Source organism: Perognathus longimembris, chromosome 11 (assembly GCF_023159225.1).
Source record: "Perognathus longimembris pacificus isolate PPM17 chromosome 11, ASM2315922v1, whole genome shotgun sequence".
NCBI lineage: Eukaryota > Metazoa > Chordata > Mammalia > Rodentia > Heteromyidae > Perognathus > Perognathus longimembris.
Genome location: NC_063171.1, coordinates 21,929,690 through 21,950,964, shown reverse-complemented (window position 1 = coordinate 21,950,964; position 21,275 = coordinate 21,929,690). Strand labels below are relative to the sequence as shown.

General features: G+C 49.7%; 1 protein-coding gene across 1 annotated transcript in view; it reads left to right on the top strand.

Annotated features, from left to right (window-relative positions):
- Positions 1-20,522, top strand: part of Lhx4 (LIM homeobox 4) — a 41,353-nt gene extending 20,831 nt beyond the window's left edge. The window contains exons 3-6 of the mRNA XM_048357097.1: positions 11,952-12,154; positions 16,998-17,152; positions 17,470-17,641; positions 19,612-20,522. Of these exons, the coding sequence (XP_048213054.1) occupies positions 11,952-12,154; positions 16,998-17,152; positions 17,470-17,641; positions 19,612-20,006 (925 nt within the window). The 3' untranslated portion in view covers positions 20,007-20,522. The remainder of the gene's footprint in view (positions 1-11,951; positions 12,155-16,997; positions 17,153-17,469; positions 17,642-19,611) is intronic.
- The last annotated feature ends 753 nt before the right edge of the window (positions 20,523-21,275 follow it).

Sequence of the window (21,275 nt, the reverse complement as noted above, 5' to 3'; positions counted from 1 at the left end):
TTTGCTTTATTTTGATTTTGTAAACAATTCTACCTACAGCCTCTTGAGTACCTATGATTACAGGCATGCACTGTGATGCATGGCTTATTTAGTGAGATAGGATCTGGCTAACTCTTTTGCCCAGGCTGGGCTGAAACCACTATCCTCCCAATTTAAGCCTCTTGAGTAGCTAGGATAACATGCTAACTGCAAACTCTTGCTTTGCTTGGTAGCATGGAGTGATATTTGCCATTGTTTGTTATTTTTGCTTCTTGAGGCTTTGTTTTCCTTTCCCAAAGGAAGTGAAATTCTGAGGCCCAAGAGGAGAAGCACATTGTGGGCTGGCTAGTGCAATGTGATCTGCTGTGATTTGCTCTGAGCCCAGGGTTGGGATCTTTAAACATTAGGAGAACCCACTCCTTACCATATAGCAGATATTCCATTGAGTTGCATTTGTTAGGCAGGTCCTTTCTGGACCAAAAGTCCAGTATATCACAGGCTCCTGCTTGCAAAAGGGACAGGGCTTGGGGAAGTATTTGGGAGTAGGGCTCTGGGCCACTTCCTATCCCCAATTAGATTTTGCAAGGATCCTGGGCCACTCTCTAACTCTGAAGCACATTGCAACAGAATGGATTCTCTGCTCCAAGTGCTGGATTCAAGTCTTGACTCTCAGTGGCCAGCTGGGCATCTAAGCAAAGTCCTTAGCCTCTCTGAACTTCTGTTTCCTCTTTAGGAAAAGACAGCAACTCTGAAGTGCCTGCATTAAAGGAGGACTGACACACAGGAACATTTTGTAAAGTTGTTCTTATGAGGTTTTGGGTTTTTTTTTTTTTGCCAGTCTTGGGTATTGAACTCAGGGCCTGAGCACTGTCCCTGGCTTCTTTTTGCTTAAGGCTAGCACTCTACCACTTGAGCCACAGCGCCACTTCTGGCTTTTTCTGTTTATGTGGTGCTGAGGAATTGAACCCAGGGCTTCATGCACACTAGGCAAGTGCTCTACCACTAAGCCACATTCCCAGCCCCCTTATGAGTTGTTAAGAACAGTAGTTAGGTGAATCCAAGAGGAGCTTCATTGAATTCCTGTGCTAGGTTTCAGCAAAGATACTGCTGGTCCCTAAACAAGCAAGTAATGAGACCTTCTTTTGTCGTGAAGGGGAGTTCCCATGGAGCCATAGAGGTGGGGAGAAGACAGTGGGTGACTGAGGCCAGCACAATGCCAGGTGCCTTTTGGATATTTCTGGGTATCTGGCTCTGACAAGTTCCACCTAGCCAGCTGCCCCCAGGAGCAGCTGCCCTGGATGCAGCCTGCTCTGGCCTCCCTCAGCGTTCACAGCTTCCAGTAGACATGACTGCCTTGAACTGCCTTGTGCTGCTCAGAGCAGCCTGGCTGAGTGGGAGGTTCACTGGTAGTGTGGTAGGGATTGAACCACAGGACAGACAAGCCACATTGACTTACATGAAGACCAGGAGACAAACCATTGATTATTATGACAGGCACACAATCACTGTTATAGAGTTGGAAGACAGAGAGGTTCACGGCAGGTTCAGGTGAGATGAAAAGCTTTCAGGACATTCTAGGCTGTGGGAGCTTCAGGCTACAATGGGGCCTCCCACTCGGGATTCCTGTCTGAAGCCTCTCCCCTCTCTTCTCTGGGTGTCTCTGTCTCTGGCACCCTCCCCCCTGCTGGGCCGGCAGAGCTGAGTGCAGCAGCGAGGGCACCCGAGCCTGATGGAGGGAGTCTGGGAGGGAGAGGGTGTGGGCTGCTTTGTGGGTCCCTCCTCCAGTCCGTCAATCTCGGGCCTGTCAGCTGAGGGCAGGTAGGCAACGTCCTTGGGCCTGCTGTGATTTATTCCTGCAGTCTAGGACAGTGTGTTTCGGCTTAGCCAGCCCAGCTGTTAGGCTGTCACAGGATGGCTGTGCACGGATCTTCCCTAGTAACCTGAGTCTGGCTCTGGGTGACCTCTATTCTTCAACTGGGCAGTGGGCAGAGGCCTGCAGGACATGGTTCATATGGGGAAGGCAGGGGAATGTCATACAAGGGATGGACTTGAATTCAAGATCCTTGTGGATTGAGGCTCAGATCCGCATATAAAGTGCTGTCCCTGCTCTATAGTGGGAAGAAAAGTGGCAACTCTTTGCTTTGAGTTACTGTGAAGAATGAATTAGATGATGTCCATGCTCAGTAGTTGCTATTGGTGGCTATTCTCAGGGTGGGGATGGGACATCCACGTGTGGGGTGCAATGAAGAGAGAAGGAGATTCCTGACCAGAGGTTGGGAGTGACATGGCCTTAGAAAGGGCAGAAAGATGGGGGTGCAGGTGTGTGGTGAGGCTGGGTAGCAAGTATGGCAGGTGATTAGAGCCAATGTCCACACCTTAATGTGGGGGCGAGTGGGAAGCCATCCTGAGTGTCCCCTCACACAATGCTGACTCTTCTTGTGAGGCCTAGAACTTGGGGCAGCAACCACAACCCTTGCCCTTTGCTTCACAAAGCGGGCGCCTGATCCTGGCAGGGGTGCAAACAGGCCTGGGTGGCTACAGGGTGGCCTGCAGTGCCCTGTGTCCCCATTATCTCCGGAAGTGGGATTAGTTGTTGGTTGTGGATCTGATCTAGGGCTGGGTTTTTGCTCAGCCACTTTTTATTTCTGATAACTACAACCTCCCCCCACCTATATCTCTAGCAAACTGTTCAGAGGAACCCACAGGGGGAGGGTCTCTTTGACGTGTTGCTTTCCATAATTTCTGAATAGTTTATAGTCTAATTCCCTCCCTAAGCAAATTAAACCTTTTAAGGTAACGATCAGATGGTCCAGATAGTGGCTGTGTGTGTGGACATTTGTAAGATTCAGACACGCTGGTGGAGCAGTCACAGTCATTTGTGACGGACTGTAATCAAGGCAGAAGCAATTACTTAGCCCAGCAGATCCCCCAGGGACCAGCGGCCATATATCACGCGGTGATGAGCCCAGGATTACCCGTCTGCCCGCCCTGAGCTCCCCCGCTCTCTCTCTCTCCTCTCTCTCCTGCTCTCGTTCAGCTGCGCCCAGTGGGCAGCTTCCTGAAGCCTGGCCTGGAGTGACAGTCTCCTGACATCTGTGGAGACTATATGTCAGGGGGGAGAGGAATCTAGCTGGAACCCAAATAGTTGCAAATCACCTGGTACCTGGGCTGTGGAAGCAGGGCCTCTGAGCAAGGAGGGGGAAGTGAGCGGAATTCTTGGGGAAAACATTCCAGTCAGCAGTGGCAAGCCCTTTCTTATTCCCTTCACCCCTGTCCCTGGAAAGTTTTCTTGTCATTCCTGCTGCCTCTGTCCTGTGGGGCCCTGGTCCACACCAGTGACCAGTGTTGTAGGTGAGTGTGGCAGGCTAGCCTGGTAAGCTGGGTAGGCATTCTGTCCCTGAGTGCCCCTCTGTCTGTCTGTTAATGCCTCCCATACCATTGTGGAGAGTGAGACCCTAGATCTGGAAGGAGTTTAGCTCCATACTGAGTGTAAGTTACTCAGGACCCTTAGAGAGGTCCATGCACAACTGGGCAGGGCCAGCTATGTTACTTGTTTTAGATGGCTGGAGCCTGGGGTGGTTCTCCTACTTTAAAGCAGGAGCATGAAGCAGACATCCTAGCTGAGTCTCCTGTTCAGGCTGGCTTGCTTACGGCTTGAGCTGATGCTGTGGCTGAGGCCGATTAACCTGGAGTGAGGAGGGCTTATTAAGTGCTGGGAGAGATAAGTATCATCTGCTGGTGACAGTGAGCTTGGGCCAGCCAGCTGACTGCTCCCAGCCTGTTGCCATCTGGGTAAAGTAAATAAGAACTCAGCCCTCTGAGGGCTGTTCTGTGCTTTAAATGAGATAGATGGCAAGACTTCCCTTGTACAAATTCCATGCTTGATGTGTGTTTACAAAAATGCAGGGACTGGTCTGGACTCTGTAGAAGGGTCAGGTTCTACAGTCCCACTGTCTTTTGGGGGCAAAGCCTTCCCCAGATGAAATAGAGAGGATGTGTGCCCAAATGGAAGGGAGGGAGAGTTGGGATTTAACTACTTTTCCCCACTAACTGAGTGGTGTAACCTTAGGCCAATTATTATCTTTCTTTGGCTCCAGTTTCTTCCCCTGCTAAAGAAAGAGGTTTGATCAGGTTGGTGTTTCTATGGCTTCTTCGGTAGTTTTCAACTCAAAATGATGATAGCAAGTGTTCTTTAAAAAATAGCTAGGTGGTGCTGGGAATGTGGCTTAGTGGCAGAGTGCTTGCCTAGCATGCATGAAACCCAGGTTTTAATTCCTCAGCACTACAAATACAGAAAAAGCCAAAAGTGACGCTGTGGCGCAAGTGGTAGAGTGCTAGCCTTGACCAAAAAGAAGCCAGGGACAGTGCTCAGGCCCTGAGTCCAAGCCCCAGGACTGGTTAAAAAAAAATAAAAAAAAATCTGGGCACAGATGACTCACACTTGTGACCCTAGCTCCTTGGGAGACTGAGATCAGGAGGATCATGGTTCCAAGCAAGCTTGGGAAAATTTTTCTTGAGACCTCATTTCAATCATGGTCACCATTGCATGTGACTTTCATCTCAGTATGATGGGAAGTGTGAGGTAAGAGGATCATGATCCAGGCTAGCACAGGCAAAAAGTGAGATCCTGCCTTAAGAGTAAAAAGTACTGGAGGCATGGCACAAGCAACAGAGATTCCCACCTAGCAAGCATAGGGCCCAAGTTCAAATCCCAGTACTTCCAATAAATAAATAAATAAATAAATAAATAAATAAATAAATAAATAAATAAAATGTTACTCTGAACGCTGGACACTGTGACTTGTTCTTGTAAATGCAGAAGGCAGAGGCTGGGAGGATTGTGATTGAAAGCTAGTGAGACACTCATCTCAATTAGTTAATTGGGTATGATGTCATGCTTCTGTATCCAAACTATGAGGGAGACTGAAAGGAGGAGAATTGTACTTTGAGGCCAGCTCTAGGCAAAAAGCCTAAGACCTACCTGAAATTTTATGAAACAAAGAAGAGCTGGAAGTGTCTATCTCAAGTGGTAGAGTACTTGCCTAGAAAGTGAGAGGTACTAAGTTCCAGTATTCTCCCTCACTTTTTTTTTGGTCAGCCATGGGGCTTGAACTCAAGGCCTGGCCACTGTGCTTGAGCTTTTTTGTTCAAGGCTGGTATTCTACCACTTTAAGCCACAGCTCCACTTCCAGTTTTCTGATGGTTAATTGGAGATTATAGTCTCATGGACTTTCCTGTCCAGGCTAGTTTTCAACTGCGATCCTCAGATGTGAGAATCGGAATAGCTAGGATCTGAGTAGCCTCCTGAGCAGCAAGGATTACAGGTATGAGCTATCAGCGGCCCTCTCCACCCACTTCTTATTATCTTCAAATAGGTGTACAGAGTAACTTCAATTTAACATGTTCATTTGTGTGCACAGTGCACTTTGATCATAGTCATCCCAGTACTGCCAATAACTAACAAACTAACCCCATTGCCTGGGTATAAAGCTGTGTCTGGGGGGCAACTCTGGTGGAATAGGCAGGTGTATGTGTGATGGTGTGCACTTGGCAGGGACCATGTCCCATCCTCAAGACTCTACCATTATCCAGATGTGACCACACATCTCCGCTTGGGCGGAGCTTTATGTGCGGGTGACATGGCTGTGGCCTTAGAGTGGGTGGTGATATATGTTGGAAATGCTGGTACCTACAGTAACAGTAAATATCAGCAACTTACCTGTCAAATGCGGTGATAGATAAAAGAAATACATGTAGGGAAGTGTCAGCTTGGAAAAAAATATACAGCCTGCAGTAAATCACCACTGAGCAATTAAAGCATAAAATCAAGTTATGCAGTATTTTGTTTCCCTGGGACGGCACATCGCGCAGTGGCAGCTCCCACACAGGAGAGGCTGGCTTGGAGTCTGGGTTGCTCCCTACCTTCTGCCTTGCAATGGCTAAGCCTGAGGAAGAGCTCTGTGTTTAAACCCTAGCTATGCCATCACAGCTGAGGCCTGGGCAGGTTTCTACACCCTCTCTGAACTTGTTCCGCATGTGTAAACGGGAGCAGGGGGACCGCAAGCCACAGGGGCAGGCCGCTCTATCATTTACACAACATGATCTGCTTTGCTGGGGTGCTCGGTTCAGTAGAGGGGGAAAGAGGATAAAGAACAATGCTCAGGGCAGCTCTTGAGCTGAGTGCTCTCGAGAGGAGAAAGGAAGTGCTGGGAGTGATCAAGGAAGAGGTCATATTTACGAGGAGACCTGTAGGAAGGGCAGGAGTGAGCCAGGCAGGTGTTGGGGGAAGTGTGTTCCCCTGCAGAGGGCCCTAGGAGCCTGCAGTGGGGGGTGGGGAGGTGAGCAGGGTAGAGTGTGGGTGTGAGGAAGGAATTGAGGTCAGAAGGCTAGGGGTGGAATAGGAGTAGATCATCAGCCATTAGGAATGGCTTTGGCTTTGACTTTGAGGGAGGAGCCAGGGTGGCAGTGGGGGAGGGGTTGAGCATGGAGGGTAGTGTGTGTGGCTTCAGTTACTATGGCTACTGTGTGGAGACACAAGGGTAGCAGTAGGGGAGGATGGTGGCCATTAGAACCAGGGAGGTGGACAGAGGAATGGAAGTGAGAAGCAGCCCAGCACTTTTGGGCCAGGCCAACAGGATTTGCTGACAGATCCAATGGTTGAGTCCAAGTCCTGGGCCTGAGCAATTGGGAGAACGAAGTTTCAGCAGTCTACAATGAGGATTCTGAGGAAGATCAGAAACAGCTGAGGAAGGTGCTGGGGCATCAGGACCTCCCATTTTCAGGGGTCTAGGGTAGAGGGGGAAGGAGGGCTCTGGGGAGTGAGAGGGCTTAGCCAGGGGAGCAGGGTCCTGAGGCCAGGTGAGCCCCTGTGGCTACAAGGTCAGGAAAGATGGCAGCTGCTGCTGGTAGCTATGCCAGCTCTCCTACGACCTGCCAAGTACAGTCTTGGCTGGCTAGTGAGGCAGCACACTAGATGAATTCAAGAGAAACCTGGGCGAGGTGTATCGGGGTCCTTGCTTTGAGAACCTCCTGAGGATTTTTCTTCATAATGGAATTCAGAGAGGGTTTTTCAAATGACAGCAATAAAAGCATGCATGTGCACGGGCAGGGCACACAGATGATGTGGAGGGCACAGGGCTGAAGGAACCGTGGTGGGTCAGAAGGCAGGTACTCTGTGTGAGGATGGTGGCGGACTGTGAACAGGGCAGGGTTGGCCACCTGGGGCCAGGCAAGTATCCTAGCTATGGTGGGAGGCAGGCAGTGGGACAGTGGGGACACATGGAAGATCTTTCTAGAGCAGCTCATTCTCCAGGAAATAGGAACTTGTCCACCAGCTGACACCCAGAGTGGAGACTGTAGAGAAGAGGTTGTGAGGGAAGAGAGAAACAGCCTAGGGAAGTATGATTTCTGGCTCTCTCTCTCTCTCTCTCCCTCTCTCTCTCTCTGGCTTTATGAAATAGGGTTTTACTTAGAGGTCAGACTGGCCTTAAACTGTTGATTTTCCTTCTGAGTGCTGAGATCATGCCCCACCCTACATATCACCTCAACATCGGCAAGGTATTTTTCCTCAGCTGTCCTTAGTAGATCAGCACTGGAGTAGGGAAAGTAGAGAGTCAAGGGGAGGGAGGATTAGTAAGATGGTCCATGGAACCTTTTCTGGGTAAGAAGGAGAGTGAGACCACTGGAGGAATGAGGGACAAGGGTAGGCAAGGAGAAACAGTCCATGAGTGGTTGGAATTAGCTCACCGCAGGGCCCTCTGGAGGGAGCATGCCCAGTGGACAGGAGGTGGTGGTCCCACAGGGAGTGGGACTGGAAGTTATTGCTGGATTTTGGCATTACTGGGGACAGAGCATGAGTGAACAGCCGAGGAAGGGTGGAGACTGTGACCTTCAGGAGCAGAGGTCAAAGGACAGAGCAGAAGAATGGTCTGTGTGGTATGGCAGAGTGGTGCTGAACCAGGCCTAGCTGAAGTCATTGAGGGCCGAATGGGGTGATGCTAGTGTGGCAGTGACTGTCACAAGGAGGATAAGAGGACACAGCACAGGGCTCCCAGGGCACAGTAGGAGCGATGATTAGGAGCTCAGTGACCTTCATTAGTAGCATCTCACAGGTTTGACCAAGAACAGCACATCAAATCAGCGATGTGCCAGAAGTCTGTGTGTCCCTGCCCTGGTTGAGTGGCTCAGCAAGGCCCATCTATGGCAGCAGGTGGAGGCAGGGGCTCAGGCCAAGCACTAGAGCAGATGGTGAGTTCAAGAATGGGCCCTGAGAACTGGCAGAGCTGACAGCACTTCCCCAGACCCTCTCAACACCAGCCAAGTGGGGTCAGAGTGAGCACGCAACTCAGCTCCTGTACTGCAGGGTGGGGCCCTCAAAGCTGATGGAGACATGAAAGTACTCAAGTTCTAGCCTGAGATAGGGGTCGCTTTATTGCCTGCAGTTGTCAGCTGAGTTGTCTTAAGAGCACCTAATGCAATCCCTGTTCTTACTCACTGCTGGTACAACCTGGGGCGGCCCCTCGCTTTGCTGAGCTTGTTTCTCACCTGTTATGAGGCATCACGAGCCCTTCCTTTCACTCTGGGAACATTATGGGATGAGAGCATTGTGGATTGGAAAGTCAGTGTTATGTTTTCACAAACCACAGCCTCATGCAGGCTGGACTCCATTCCTTTCCTGCTATGCTCCTTCAGTGAGTTTTTGTTGCTTGCCTAAAGTGTGGTAGGCAGGGATTATAGGGAGTTCCCAGTGGCATCAATCAGAGGAGTAAATAACATCATGAGCCATTAGCAAGGACTTCCTCAGATTTTTTATTTTGTTTTTGCTATGTTGGGAGCAAACCCAGGGTCTTGTGCATGCTAGATAAGCACTCTGCCCACTGCCGCAAGTATACCCCAACATCCTTTCTTGCATTGTAGGGTCATTGTGGATCACTTACACCTGTCTCTCCTGGGAGGCTGGCTGTCCTTGGAGGCCTGGCCAGAATGTCTTTCTGAGGCGTTAGGCCAGTGGACACAATGTGCCAAGTGTGCAGGCTTTGCACATAGTAGGTACTTAGGGATGGCATTGAGAGGGTGCTGCCTGGAAACTCCTCAGAAGCTGATTTCCTGGGCTGGTGGTCCCCACTTTTTTACCCAGCCTCCTTCACCATTGGTCAGAGTAGTTAGTTCTCAGTGTAACAGCCCAGGACTTTTACCAATGGTTGGGTGGTCACAGGACAATCGTGTGGTCTGCCAGGCCTTTCTCATCTGTGACTCTGGTCTGAGGTCTCTGGAACTGGGGGGTAGGGGAGGGCTGTGTCTTCACTCCCACCTCCATGGAGTGGCACCTTATTCTGGGTCTACTGGTTCTGAGTAGATGTGGGGTAGGGGGGTGCCACTTGGGGCTGGGAGAGGCCAGGGGAACTCTGGGGACTATAACGGTACATGAAGTGTTCCCCCTTTCCCTAGCAAGTGTCCCATTAGCTCTGCTGCGGGGGGGGAATGCAGTGTGGGGGGTAAGGTAATGAGGAACAACTTCCACTTAGCATTGGTATAAATCCCGCAATCAGGAAAATTGCTTCAATTGCTAAAAAATGCTGGAAAAGTCCATTTATTTTTCATTTTTCTTGTGCACTTGCCACCCTCGTGCATGAATCACTGTCGGGATGTAGATTAAATTTATATCCCCGTTATCTTTCATGTCTCGGGTGCTCTGGTGTCAGCTGGGCTTCTGGCCGCTGAAAGCCCTGTCTGCTTTTGTGAGGTACCGAGATGTGGACCTCTTGTGCAAGAGGCCACAGGAGGGGCTCTGCTCTGCTCTGGACTCTCCCTCAATCCTCCTCTCCTCAGGCCTCTGTCCTCCTCTGGGCTCTTAGGGCAGGATTTGCTTTTAGAAAAGTCTGGGTTGTCTCCAGAGCAGCTCCTGGCCCACTATCTTTAGCAAAGTGGATTCCCCCTCTGCATTCAGGGTTGCCTTGGAAGGGTTTGCTGTGAGCATAGTGGGTGGGGCACTGTTCATTTTAGTATCTATTTAGTGGATTGACCATGTGGGAGATCAGAGCCCCCTGCACCCCCGCCCCCCCCATCCCGTGCGCAGGTCCTGGGACTTCAACTCAGGGACTGAGCCCTGTCCCTGAGCTTTACCTGCTCAAGGCTATCACTTGAGCCACAGCTCCACTTCTGGGTTTTTGGGTGGTTAATTGGAAATAAGAGTGTCACTGACTTTCCTGTGTCAGGCTGGTCTTGAACCTTGATCCTAGGATCTCAGCCTTCTGAGTAGCTAGGATTACACTGGTGCCTGACAGCACAGGCTTTGGAAAATGCTCTAGGGACACACACATGGGCTTTCTTTCCCTATGTTCCTGCAAACGTACTTTGTTCTCCACCCTTGGGTTTAGTTATCTTCTTCACTTTCTAAAATCATAGTTCTTTATCGAACAATTTCACTATTTGATAAGTCTTTAATCTCTGGGTCCTACATCCCTTTGAAAATTGGACAAAATTCCAGGTCATCCTGAGGCAGGATTCTGAACATCTTGGGGACAGGGTGTCACAAAGCCCATCTAGCACTCCCCCACAACTAAGGTGCATGCATACACGGAATGCAGAAGATATCTCTTTGCAAGCCAACATTCCCATATTGGCCTCAGAAGAGCCATTCCTCAACCACACACTGCTGGCTCTTGGGGAGCTACTCATGTGGAGGTGGAGACCCCCACTTCTCTCTGGCACACCCTGTCCTTGGCAGGGGGTTCTGAAGTGGCAGTTGGCTATGGCACTGTCACAGGCTCCTGCAGCCCCTCAGCAGGTATCATTACTGCATAAGAGACCCATCAATCCGCATTAATCTGGGATTCATCATGATAGCCATGACCATAATTAATTTATTTGGTATTAATGTGGATGAAATATGTACTGTCCTTTCAGGGGAAATCAGGCTGCCTATAAGCATTAGTTAAAAGGACCATTAAAATCAAACCTTCCCCAGATCCATTAGGCGAAGTCTTTCATCCTGAAGAAGATAAAGTTCTGCTGTGTGAAGTGTCATGAATAATTAGGTTGATTGCTGTTTTAAACTCTGCCCTTGCTTCCCGGGCCCCTCCTGGCTTCCTCCCTCCCAAAGTGTGGAGAGCACACCTGCAGCAAAGCCTCGCATTCATTGTCCAGGGCTGTGTTAGCCCTGTGACCACCGGTGTGGCTGCCAGGGCCTTGCTGGATGCTCTTGTCAATGAATCTATCTCCTCCTTCGAGCCCTGGCACACGTTGGCCATGGGTAATTTCCTCTTGTCTTGCCAGCCCAGGAAGCCATACCGCAGCATTTTCCAAACTGCAATCTGCAGACATCTCATCCTGGAAATGTCACCACAGCTTGAAAGTGTGGCTTCCTGGGCTCATTTCGGGCCATTTGTCCATGGGGTGGGGGTGGGGACTTTCCCTTGTGCCATATGGAGGGGAGGGCGAAATGGAGGAGGAACAGAGGGATGAGCTGTCAGGAGCTCTGTTGATGAAGTATGTTTCCTCCAGAGTGCCCGTGTGGACGCAGGCAAGTGCTGACACCCTGCCATGCAGGGAGGGTGCCCAGGGGAGCTGGGCAGAGGTGGGCTGCTGGGTGCTTTATACACAGCAGCCCCAGGGCCTGCACAGTGTCCCGAGGGACTGGTCTTCTGTGTAGCACCTGGAAGGAGGCAGGGTGACAGCAGGTTCCACAGGGGATTTAGAAGCCCTCCATACATTGAAGGGTGGCAGGCAGGCAGTAGGACCCCTGGGATGTCAGCTTTGGGAAGGGGACTGGAGACTCTGGTTCTGACTCAACACTTTCATTTGTGGCAAAGGAGCCTCAGACACAAAGGAGTGAGGCTAGTCGGAAGCCTAGAGGGCAGTTCTGGGGGGCCTGGGGGGCTGAGGCTGTGGCCATGAAATGGGTTGAGGAGGATAGGTGATAGAAGACACTGTCCAGCATACACCAGCTTGGTCTAATCATTATGCTTCCACAGGCGCTTTGGCACAAAATGCACGGCCTGCCAGCAGGGCATCCCCCCGACACAGGTGGTCCGCAAAGCCCAGGACTTCGTCTACCACCTGCACTGCTTTGCCTGCATCATCTGCAACCGGCAGCTGGCCACGGGGGATGAGTTCTACCTCATGGAGGATGGGCGGCTGGTGTGCAAGGAAGACTACGAGACAGCCAAACAGAACGGTAAGCAGTGTGGACCTGCCAGGCCTTTCACAGGCTGTGCTTCTAAGGGGCCCAATCCCCAGTTTTGTACCTAACCAGCCTCTGAGCTCTGCTCAGCAGGGCTCTCCTCTGAGAAGTGTCCCCAAGCTCTACCATGAGAGTCACCTTTGATCCCCCCAACCTGTTAGCACTCTGGGCTTCAGTGGGCAGCAGAAGCTGCCTGCCACACCAGATGGGGGGATTGAGAGTGGCCATGATCTCACTGTTTGCCTTGCCTGGCAGGGCTGGGAGCTCTGTCTGCAGCGTGTCCTGGGGCAGCTTTTGAGTTTTGTACAGTGGGGTGCACAATCACCTGGGCACTCCATGCCCTGAATGCTGCGGGCAGTGAGAGCCACAGCACTTTGAAGCAGCTCGGCTTTTAGTTGTCTCTGTTCTCCTTTCCCACTGAGAGCTCTGACGCCTTAGGCTTCTGAAGTCAGGTGTTGGAGCAGGAGCCCAGTGTGTCACAGGCCACATTGAAGGCATTTCAGCAACATGACTTACCCCAACTCTGCTCTAAGGCACAGTAGGAGCTCCCAGACTGGGCACAGGCTGAAGCAAGGCCCCAGCATAGCATAGCCACACCTGGAAACCCAGATTCACCCATGCAGCATGGGCAGCAGCTCTTCTTGCTCTCCATGCCATGTTCTTGGGCAGCTGTAGAGCTTTTCACTGCCCACACAGGGCTCAGATCCATACGTTCCTAAGCCTGGCTTGCTCAGCGGTCCGTGTGTGTGTGTGTGTGTGTGTGTGTGTGTGTATGTGTGTGTGATGCTCAGGATCTGAATTTGGGATTTGGTCAAACTCAACCTAGGAATCTCAGAGAAGAGAAAGAGACACAGGAGAGAGAGAAAGAGAGAGACAGAGAAAGAGACAGACAGAGAGAGACAGAGAGACAGAGAGAGACAGAGACAGAGAGACAGAGAAACAGAGAGACAGAGACAGAGAGACAGACAGAAACAAAGAGACAGAGAGACACAGAGAAATACATACACACAGAGAGAGGTGGGGAGAAGAGTGAAGAAGAGAAGAGATCGAGAGAGACAGAGAGACAGACAAGTTCATGTATATCCTTCCAGATCATTCCTGGGCTCACATACTTCTCAAAACACCACCTTGCTTTGGAGAGCACTGGGACATTACAGAAGAGTGGGAGGGCTCTTTGGGCACAAGATGGACTCAGAGAGCCACTGTACCTTAGGAACAAGTGCGGATCCTCCTTACCAAAGAGCACCACACCACCTCCTCAGAGTCCTTCCCAGAGTGTCATCGTCAGAGACCTCCTTCAGATCCCAGGTGCTCTCAGCCCAGTGTCTCCTGGCACTGTGGGTGGCTCCAGTGGACCAGTGGTAACGTTGTCGGGGAAGCAAGCATGGTGGTGGGGATCTGTAAATTTTACAGAAAAAGATTTTCCCTGTAGTTAACCAGGAGGAGAATGGAAAGACTGGATTGAGTGTCAGTGGTCGGTGGGTGTCCCTATGAACCTGGACCTTCCCTGGAAAGCTGCATAAGGGGCGGAGTCTTAGCTTCTTAGCTACCTATGGGGGTAAAATGACGCTGTCACTCTGGGCTTCTGTCTGGGATTTAAGTAGGGAGAAGCACGTGACATGGGATGCCAGAGATGATTGAGACCCACGTGGAAGAGATATGTAGACAGGAAGGAAGGTGTGCTGGGGCCAAGAACATTGGTACTTCCAGCATGTTCTCCAGGAGTCTCCAGTCTCTGGCATCAACGCGACAGGGATGTCTCCATCTTGTACAATCAGTGATCTTTGTTTGTTATAGGATGTTTGTCTATCTTTTCATTTGTTTTCATTCCTCCTTGCTATGCTAAACCTTCTTTCAGGCTTGTAATTCCATCCCTTGGGCTACACAAAGAATCTAATACCAGCAGTTTGCTCCTTAATGAGAAGGATTTTGTTCATTTGTCCCATCTCCTTTGGACTTTTGCATTTGCAGTCAAATGAGGTCGCACTGTATGCCAGGGACAAGTTCTAGGAGGCTCTGCATAATTCAAAAGTAACATATGCTAAGACTAATTTTTTCCATGGGAATTAATGTAAAAAGTAGGGGGGAGGGTGTGTTCTGCACACAAATCCATAACCAGTGAAGTGTATTCCACCTTAATGCTACTTTTTATTTTCTCAGCATTATCTCCAGCCCCCTCACCAAGTGCTCTCTCCTAAATTAACAGCTCAGGGCATCATGGGCTTGCTTGGCCTTCCTCATTGCGTTTTATCACATTTAACTTCCGCACCAAAGTTATTGATTTTTAGGTACATTTTTCAGCATGAGCACTGCCATCGCTACTTAATGAATACTTGGATGACATTGTTATAGGATATAAAAAAGATTTTAAATTATAATAACAGTGAATGTTAAAATAACAGCATAATCATCCCCATAGTCACACGAAGAACTTTCTCAGTATGTAAGCAATGGTATGGCACCACTGGGCTACAAGCCAGGGTGACAGGTATACCCCGGGGCACTGCCATCTGGCTGGGGCAAAAATAGTTTCTAATTCACTAGGCCAACCTGTTTTGAAATTAAATTATTCTCTATTATTTAAAACTTTGTTTTTGATAGAAGGTCTCTCTATGCAACCTAGACTGGTGTTTGAACTTGTGATCCTCCTGCCTCAGTCTCCCAGTGCTGGTACTACAGTGTGCACTACCATGCCCAACTCACATGTTTTTGATAGCTCAGTAATTTAAAATTTTATACACAAAGACTGAATATTTAAATGGACATCATTTCATATTTTCACAATTCAAGTTTGTATGAAACTGTCATCTGAGCAGGAGGGACCAACCCTTCCTTAAGAATTTAAAGGAAAGCATTGCAGAGGTTTTCCTCACTAAGTTGTACTGACTGCCAAGGAACTCTCCTTTAGCTCCCTTTTGCTCCTGGACTCCAGCAGGGAGAGAGTTGGGTGAGAGCTGTCCCAGGATGCTGTGGCTTGTTGGAGGAGACTGGATGGCCATGAGAATGGGTGGAGTATGGGGCTGAGCTGCACCACGACTTAATTCCCATGGCATCCTAGCTTCAGAGAGGTGAGGCTGCACACCCAGCCACTCACTCACTCACTGGAAGGCTGGACCCACATCTTCTGACTCCACAGAAAACCTTCAGAACCGTGAGGACTAAAGGCACATAATGCTCTTAGTGAACCTGGCACATAGTAGGTGCTTAGTCCTTATTGGTTATTATTGTTGCTCCTCACAGAAGGTTTTCTTGAATGGAGTGAGAGGAAAGGCAAAGAGGAAGGCAGGGATGTAGCAGTGCAAGTGAGGGAACTCAGAGAAGGTGAGAGGACCCACCTTCCGCCCCTGCTCTGCACAGAGGGGATTGGGACTGCTGGGGGAGGAAGCAGCTGTTTACCCCTGCCTACCTCACTGAACACTCAGGGGGAGCTTTCTGTGCTTGACTCTGAGCTGACAAACCAACATTAACAAGAACTTCAGGCTGTTGGCTTAAAACCCATTGAAGGACTAGGGGCAGAGCTAAAGCAGTAGAGCACAGTAGAGCTGAAGCAGTAGAGCACAAGCCTGGCAAGTGCAAGGCCTTGAGTGCCGTGACAAAACAAAACACCATTAAGGACTTGACCAATGTGTTGCCTTGGTCACTCTTTAGCCCAGTGCTTTCCAAAAACTTTGATGATCCATCACAAGAAACGAATTGTAGAGTGAGGCCATAGCTTAGAGTTAGAGGGCTTGCCTAGTATTTGCAAGGCCAGCATGGCCAAAACAAAACAAAAACAATGACAAAACAAACAAGTCAGGACATATTTTATGAAACAATGTTTGCCTTATCCTACTCATTCTTTTAGGTTTATTTTTTACTGTGTGTGTGTGTGTGTGTGTGTGTGTGTGTGTGTGTGTGTTACTGTGGCTTGAATTCAGGGCCTCTTGCTTACTCAGATTCCTTGTGTGGCTGGTACTCCACTACTTGAGTCATGCCTCCAGCCCAGCTTTTTGCTGGTCAGTTGGAGATAGAGTCTTTTGGACTTTTCTGCCAAGGCCGGCTTTGAACTTCAGTCCTCTGATCTCAGTATTTTTTTTTTTTTTGGTCAGTTGTGGGGCTTGAACTCTGGGCCTGGGCGCTGTCCCTGAGCTCTTCAGCTCAAGGCTAGCACTCTACCACTTGAGCCACAGTGCTACTTGTGGTTTTTTTGGTGGTTAATTGGAGATAAAAGTCTCATGGACTTTCCTGCCCGGGCTGCTTTTGAACTGTGATCCTCAGATCTCAGCCTCCTGAGTAGCTAGGATTACAGGTGTGAGTCACCAGCACCTGGCTTCCTACTGAATTCCTTAACAACCCACCTGTGGGTTCTGATCCACCAATGATCAACATTGCTTGGATGATATGTGAGGTAGAGGCTTCCCCTAGTTATGAGCCCCAGGAAGCCAAGACAGGGGTAACATGCTGGCTGTAGTGGGGAGGGGGAGAACGGCAGGCTCCCCATGGGAGGAGTGGATCCTGGGGAACAGCTCAGGACCAGCTTCACTCTGGCTTCTTCATCTCATAGCCCTATTGGCTCCCAAGGATGTCTCATCAGTGAGCTTGCCATGACAGGAAGTGTGGCCACGCCTGTGGGGCTAGACTGGCTATGAAGGGAGAGAGTTTTCTGAGGAGAGGTGGAACAGTGAGCATCACTTACCATGTGCGAATGTGTGCTAGGGTCAGCTCCCCGGGATGGGTGACCAGCTTCAGTGATGTTCCCTGCTCCTCCCACTGAGCTGGAAGCCCAACTGGGAAAGGCAGGGGTAGCAGCCCAATGATCTCAGTTTGGCTGACCCCAGTAAGGCTGGTTTCATTGCAGATGACTCAGAGGCTGGAGCTAAGCGGCCACGGACTACCATTACAGCAAAGCAGCTGGAGACACTAAAAAATGCCTACAAGAACTCCCCCAAGCCTGCCCGGCATGTGCGGGAGCAGCTTTCCTCTGAGACAGGCCTGGACATGAGGGTGGTACAGGTGAGATGCCAGCCGGCTTTGCCCTCTGGGGGTCAGGGAGGGATGGACATGGAGTGGAGCCCCGTGTCTGTGCCTCTCACCTGAGGTCAGAGTGGTGGCTCTGCTCCCTATGGGTAGCTGGGCTCTGGGCCATGACTCTCAGGCATTTGCCAGGTGGCCAGTCCTGAGGTCCAAGTGAGAGGCAATAGGCACATTACACCTTGGTCCTGCGCTCCTCTACCAAGGCTTCAGTCCATTTCTAGCCACCTTGCTTGGGAATTTGGGGGACTCTGGAGTTGTGGTAGATACCCTCTGAATGTCACTGTGCTTTGTGGCAGGTTTGGTTTCAGAACAGAAGGGCCAAGGAGAAGCGCCTGAAGAAGGATGCAGGGCGGCACCGGTGGGGACAGTTCTATAAGAGTGTCAAGAGGAGCCGGGGAGGCAGCAAGCAGGAGAAGGAGAGCTCTGCAGAGGACTGTGGGGTTAGTGACAGTGAGCTGAGCTTCCGAGGTGAGCAGGGCTGGAGGGACTGAGGCTGAGGCCTTGGTAGAGTCTCCTGGGGACCGGTAAGCCCTGACACATAGTAGGAATCTAGCTTGACACTCCCTTGAGCATAGGTATGCAACAAAGGGTAGGGATGGGGCTAGCAGCTTTTTCCAAAAGGGACGAGTAGAAAATAAGAGGACAAGCAAACAAAAGGCTGCTGAAATATGGAGGCTGGTTTCTTCAGGACCCAGCCTGGCCCTGGTTCTGCCCTATGGCCCCGTGGCCTCCTTTCCTGCTGATGGAGGTGGCCTCAGCAGGTCATGTGGCTGTAAACAGATGGCTGTGCTTCAGCCTTTGCCCCAGCCCTGATGGGCCTCCTGCTGCCCCACCTAGCCTGGTGGCAGAAGACCTGCTCAACAGGCCTTTCCCTAGGAAATCAATACTGTGAGAGCATGTGAGATGGGTACTGACTGCACTTCTGCAATCCCTTCCCTCACCACGCACTTCATCCTGTATCCTGCACACAGCTTTGCAGCATGCGCTATGTTCCAATTTGTACATCAGCAGAATTGCAAATTACTGCATGATGTGGATCCTCAGATTATTTGCAAATAACCAGAAGTGTTCTCAATGACTGAGTCCTCAAATGAGGAAAGTCTTCTATTGGAGAAGAGAAGGGGATTGAATTGGAGATCAGAAAGCTGGTTTCCAAGATGGCTCTGTCAAAATGATTCATTTTTTATAAGCCTCAGTCTCCCAGTCTATAAATGGGGAGGAACACCTTGTTGCCCACTTTACAGGGCCATCTTGGTGCATGCACAATGAACACAGCTAGCTGTGGATGTGCCTGGGGAAAGTGTGACTGTCCCCACAGAAGCTGTGGTGCTCACAGGGGCGCTGGCCACAGGCAATGGCAGGTATAGGCAAAAGGCCAAGAAGGCATGAGCTCCTCTCTTTTCTACATTTTCATGGGTGGAATGGGGTGCTCAAAGGGATGGGAGGTTGAAGTCTAGCCTCTTGAGGCCTTACATAGGAATTGATGTGCAAGCCTGGAGGTTGTCTGCCAGGACAATACCCTGAGAGGACTGAGCTCAGGAGATCTCTGTCTCCTGAACCTAAATGTAGGTCTCCTCAGTACACAGGGCACAGAGGCCTTCTGCTCACTTTCTGGGCCTCTTGTCAGGATTGGGGAAGTTACTAAATCTCATTTGAGCTGCTGAAATCCATGCCTGGAAGACACAAGATTGCTAAATCTTGTTTTGTACTCAATTCTGTTGTGTGCAATTGGTCCTGGGATGTTACATCATTGTTCTCTCTGGGTAAGAGGAAATCTATTTCTTAAGACAAAACTTCACTTATATTGGAAATACAAATTCTGTCATGTGACAAGATACCATTAGATCCCATAGTGACATAAGAAGGTACATTTGCCTTGTGTTACTCTTGGTCTCCAAGGAAGATCTTGCTAGATATAGAGAGAAACCAAATTCTTTGGTTTTGAACCTCTTTTTCAGGTAGACTGGGATTTTATGCCTAAGTCTAAAAGTGGGATTTAGCTGCCCCAATCTTATGAGCTTGCTTGTTTCCCAAACAGCCAAACCAAGCCCTTTTCTTGGGTTGAAATCTTTCTGAGGAAATCCTGTCAGCATGTAGTTTTCACTTGTGACATGGATAACACAGCTCACTAAACCCGGTACAACCATATTCCTCAGTGTAGCCAGAGACACTTAGTAACTGAGTCATGGAGAACCCACAAGCTCATCAACATGTGTCCAGCCATGTAGACACATCCAGTCCCTGCAAGTGTTTCTTGTTTTACCTTTTAGACTGGGTTGGTCCCTGGATGCCCGGCTGATGTGTCTGACCTGTGATTGGCAGTGAGGGAGCTATGGCCTGTGGGCATCTTTTCTGGTCATGTGTATTATTGTTTGTGACAAGCAGGGACCACAGGAGTCCTGGCAGCTGATAATAAATCTTCGTTCTTTTGTCCACAGAGGATCAAATTCTCTCAGAACTTGGCCACACCAATAGGATTTATGGCAACGTGGGGGACGTTACAGGCGGACAGTTAATGAATGGGAGCTTCTCCATGGATGGGACAGGACAATCCTATCAGGACTTGAGGGATGGGAGCCCCTATGGAATCCCCCAGTCTCCATCCTCCATATCGTCCCTGCCATCCCACGCTCCTTTGCTCAATGGGCTGGATTACACGGTGGACACTAACCTGGGCATCATTGCACATGCAGGGCAGGGAGTAAGCCAGACGCTGAGAGCCATGGCTGGGGGACCCACCTCTGACATCTCCACAGGAAGCAGTGTAGGCTATCCCGACTTTCCAACTAGTCCAGCTTCTTGGCTCGATGAAATGGATCATCCTCCTTTTTAAACTTCTCCTCTCCCTACCATACCTGTCCATCTGGCTTGAGAGAATATCTTCAAGAATCAAAAGAGACTTGCCTCTTAAGGATCAAGGTGCGCCAATGTGAAATTCCATTATTTTCAATGGAAGTCTTCCTCTGATTTTAGAAGTCTGTGAGGCCACACTAGGGCATTGCTTTCTTGGGAGGTGGTGGAAGAGTAGCACTCATCTCAGCCACAGCACAGGGGTGGACACTCTAGAGCTCTAGGGATGCTGGCTTGTTGGCTTCCTCCTCTCCCACCCTGCTTAGAGGCTTTGGCTGCTCAGTGCTTTGACAGCACAAGGTGACTGTAACAGGCTACCTGGCCGGTGGGAACTATGTTCCATCTGGTGCATCTCATACCTCCCAAACCACTGCTCCCACCAAAATGAGATTCCCGCAGCAGAGGCACCTGCATATAATGATTTTTGGATGATACTACTTTTCAAAATAAAAGTTAGTTATTAAAGGTCAGTAAAAATATTGATGGCCACAGTTTGATACTAAAATATGGCCTCCTCCCTGCTTTTGTTTGTTGTAAAAATATGACTTTCTTACTCCAAAGTGCAAACAAGAGATTATTGATCAGTTTTGGTTTTTAAGAAATCAATCTATGGCACTGACTCCCTGATGGCAATAAGTGGTTTTTATTGCAGGTGACTCTGAGGCTGGAGTCAAGTGACCCTGGACCTTCACAGACTGCCTGATGAGTCCCTTTGGTGCAGTGTGCTTTTTCAATTTGCTTGTATCATTTATTCCCCAAGACAGGCTGTTTGCCATACAGCCTATGAAATGATCAAAGCTAAACAGGAGATACCAAAACGACAATCAGTGAAAACATCCTGAGATACATTTGGATTCAAATGTGCATCTGTTTAGCCACATGGGCAGATGCCAGTCTCCTGGAGTTCCCTGTCCTTGTGGGTTGAAATGAAATTACAAGAGTCTGCTCTGCTTGGGGGGGGAGGGGGAGGTGTTGGTTTAGATGAGCTTGCAGACTCCATTCCTTCCCTTTAAAAACAAAAGCTTTCTTGCTGTACTAGCTTGACTCAGTTGGAGGACAGTCTTGATCACTTCCAGGAACCTTTTTTTTTTTTTTTTGCTTACCTTGATTTGGAGAAATAATTTGAGGCACAGTCCTTAAAATTGCCCAAAAGATTCTAAGTGGCCCTTGGGCTGCCTCTCTCTGGGTTGCTGGCTGGACTTGGGCCATGCACTAGGCTCCAGTTTCGTGTTTAAGCAGCTAGAGCTCTCCA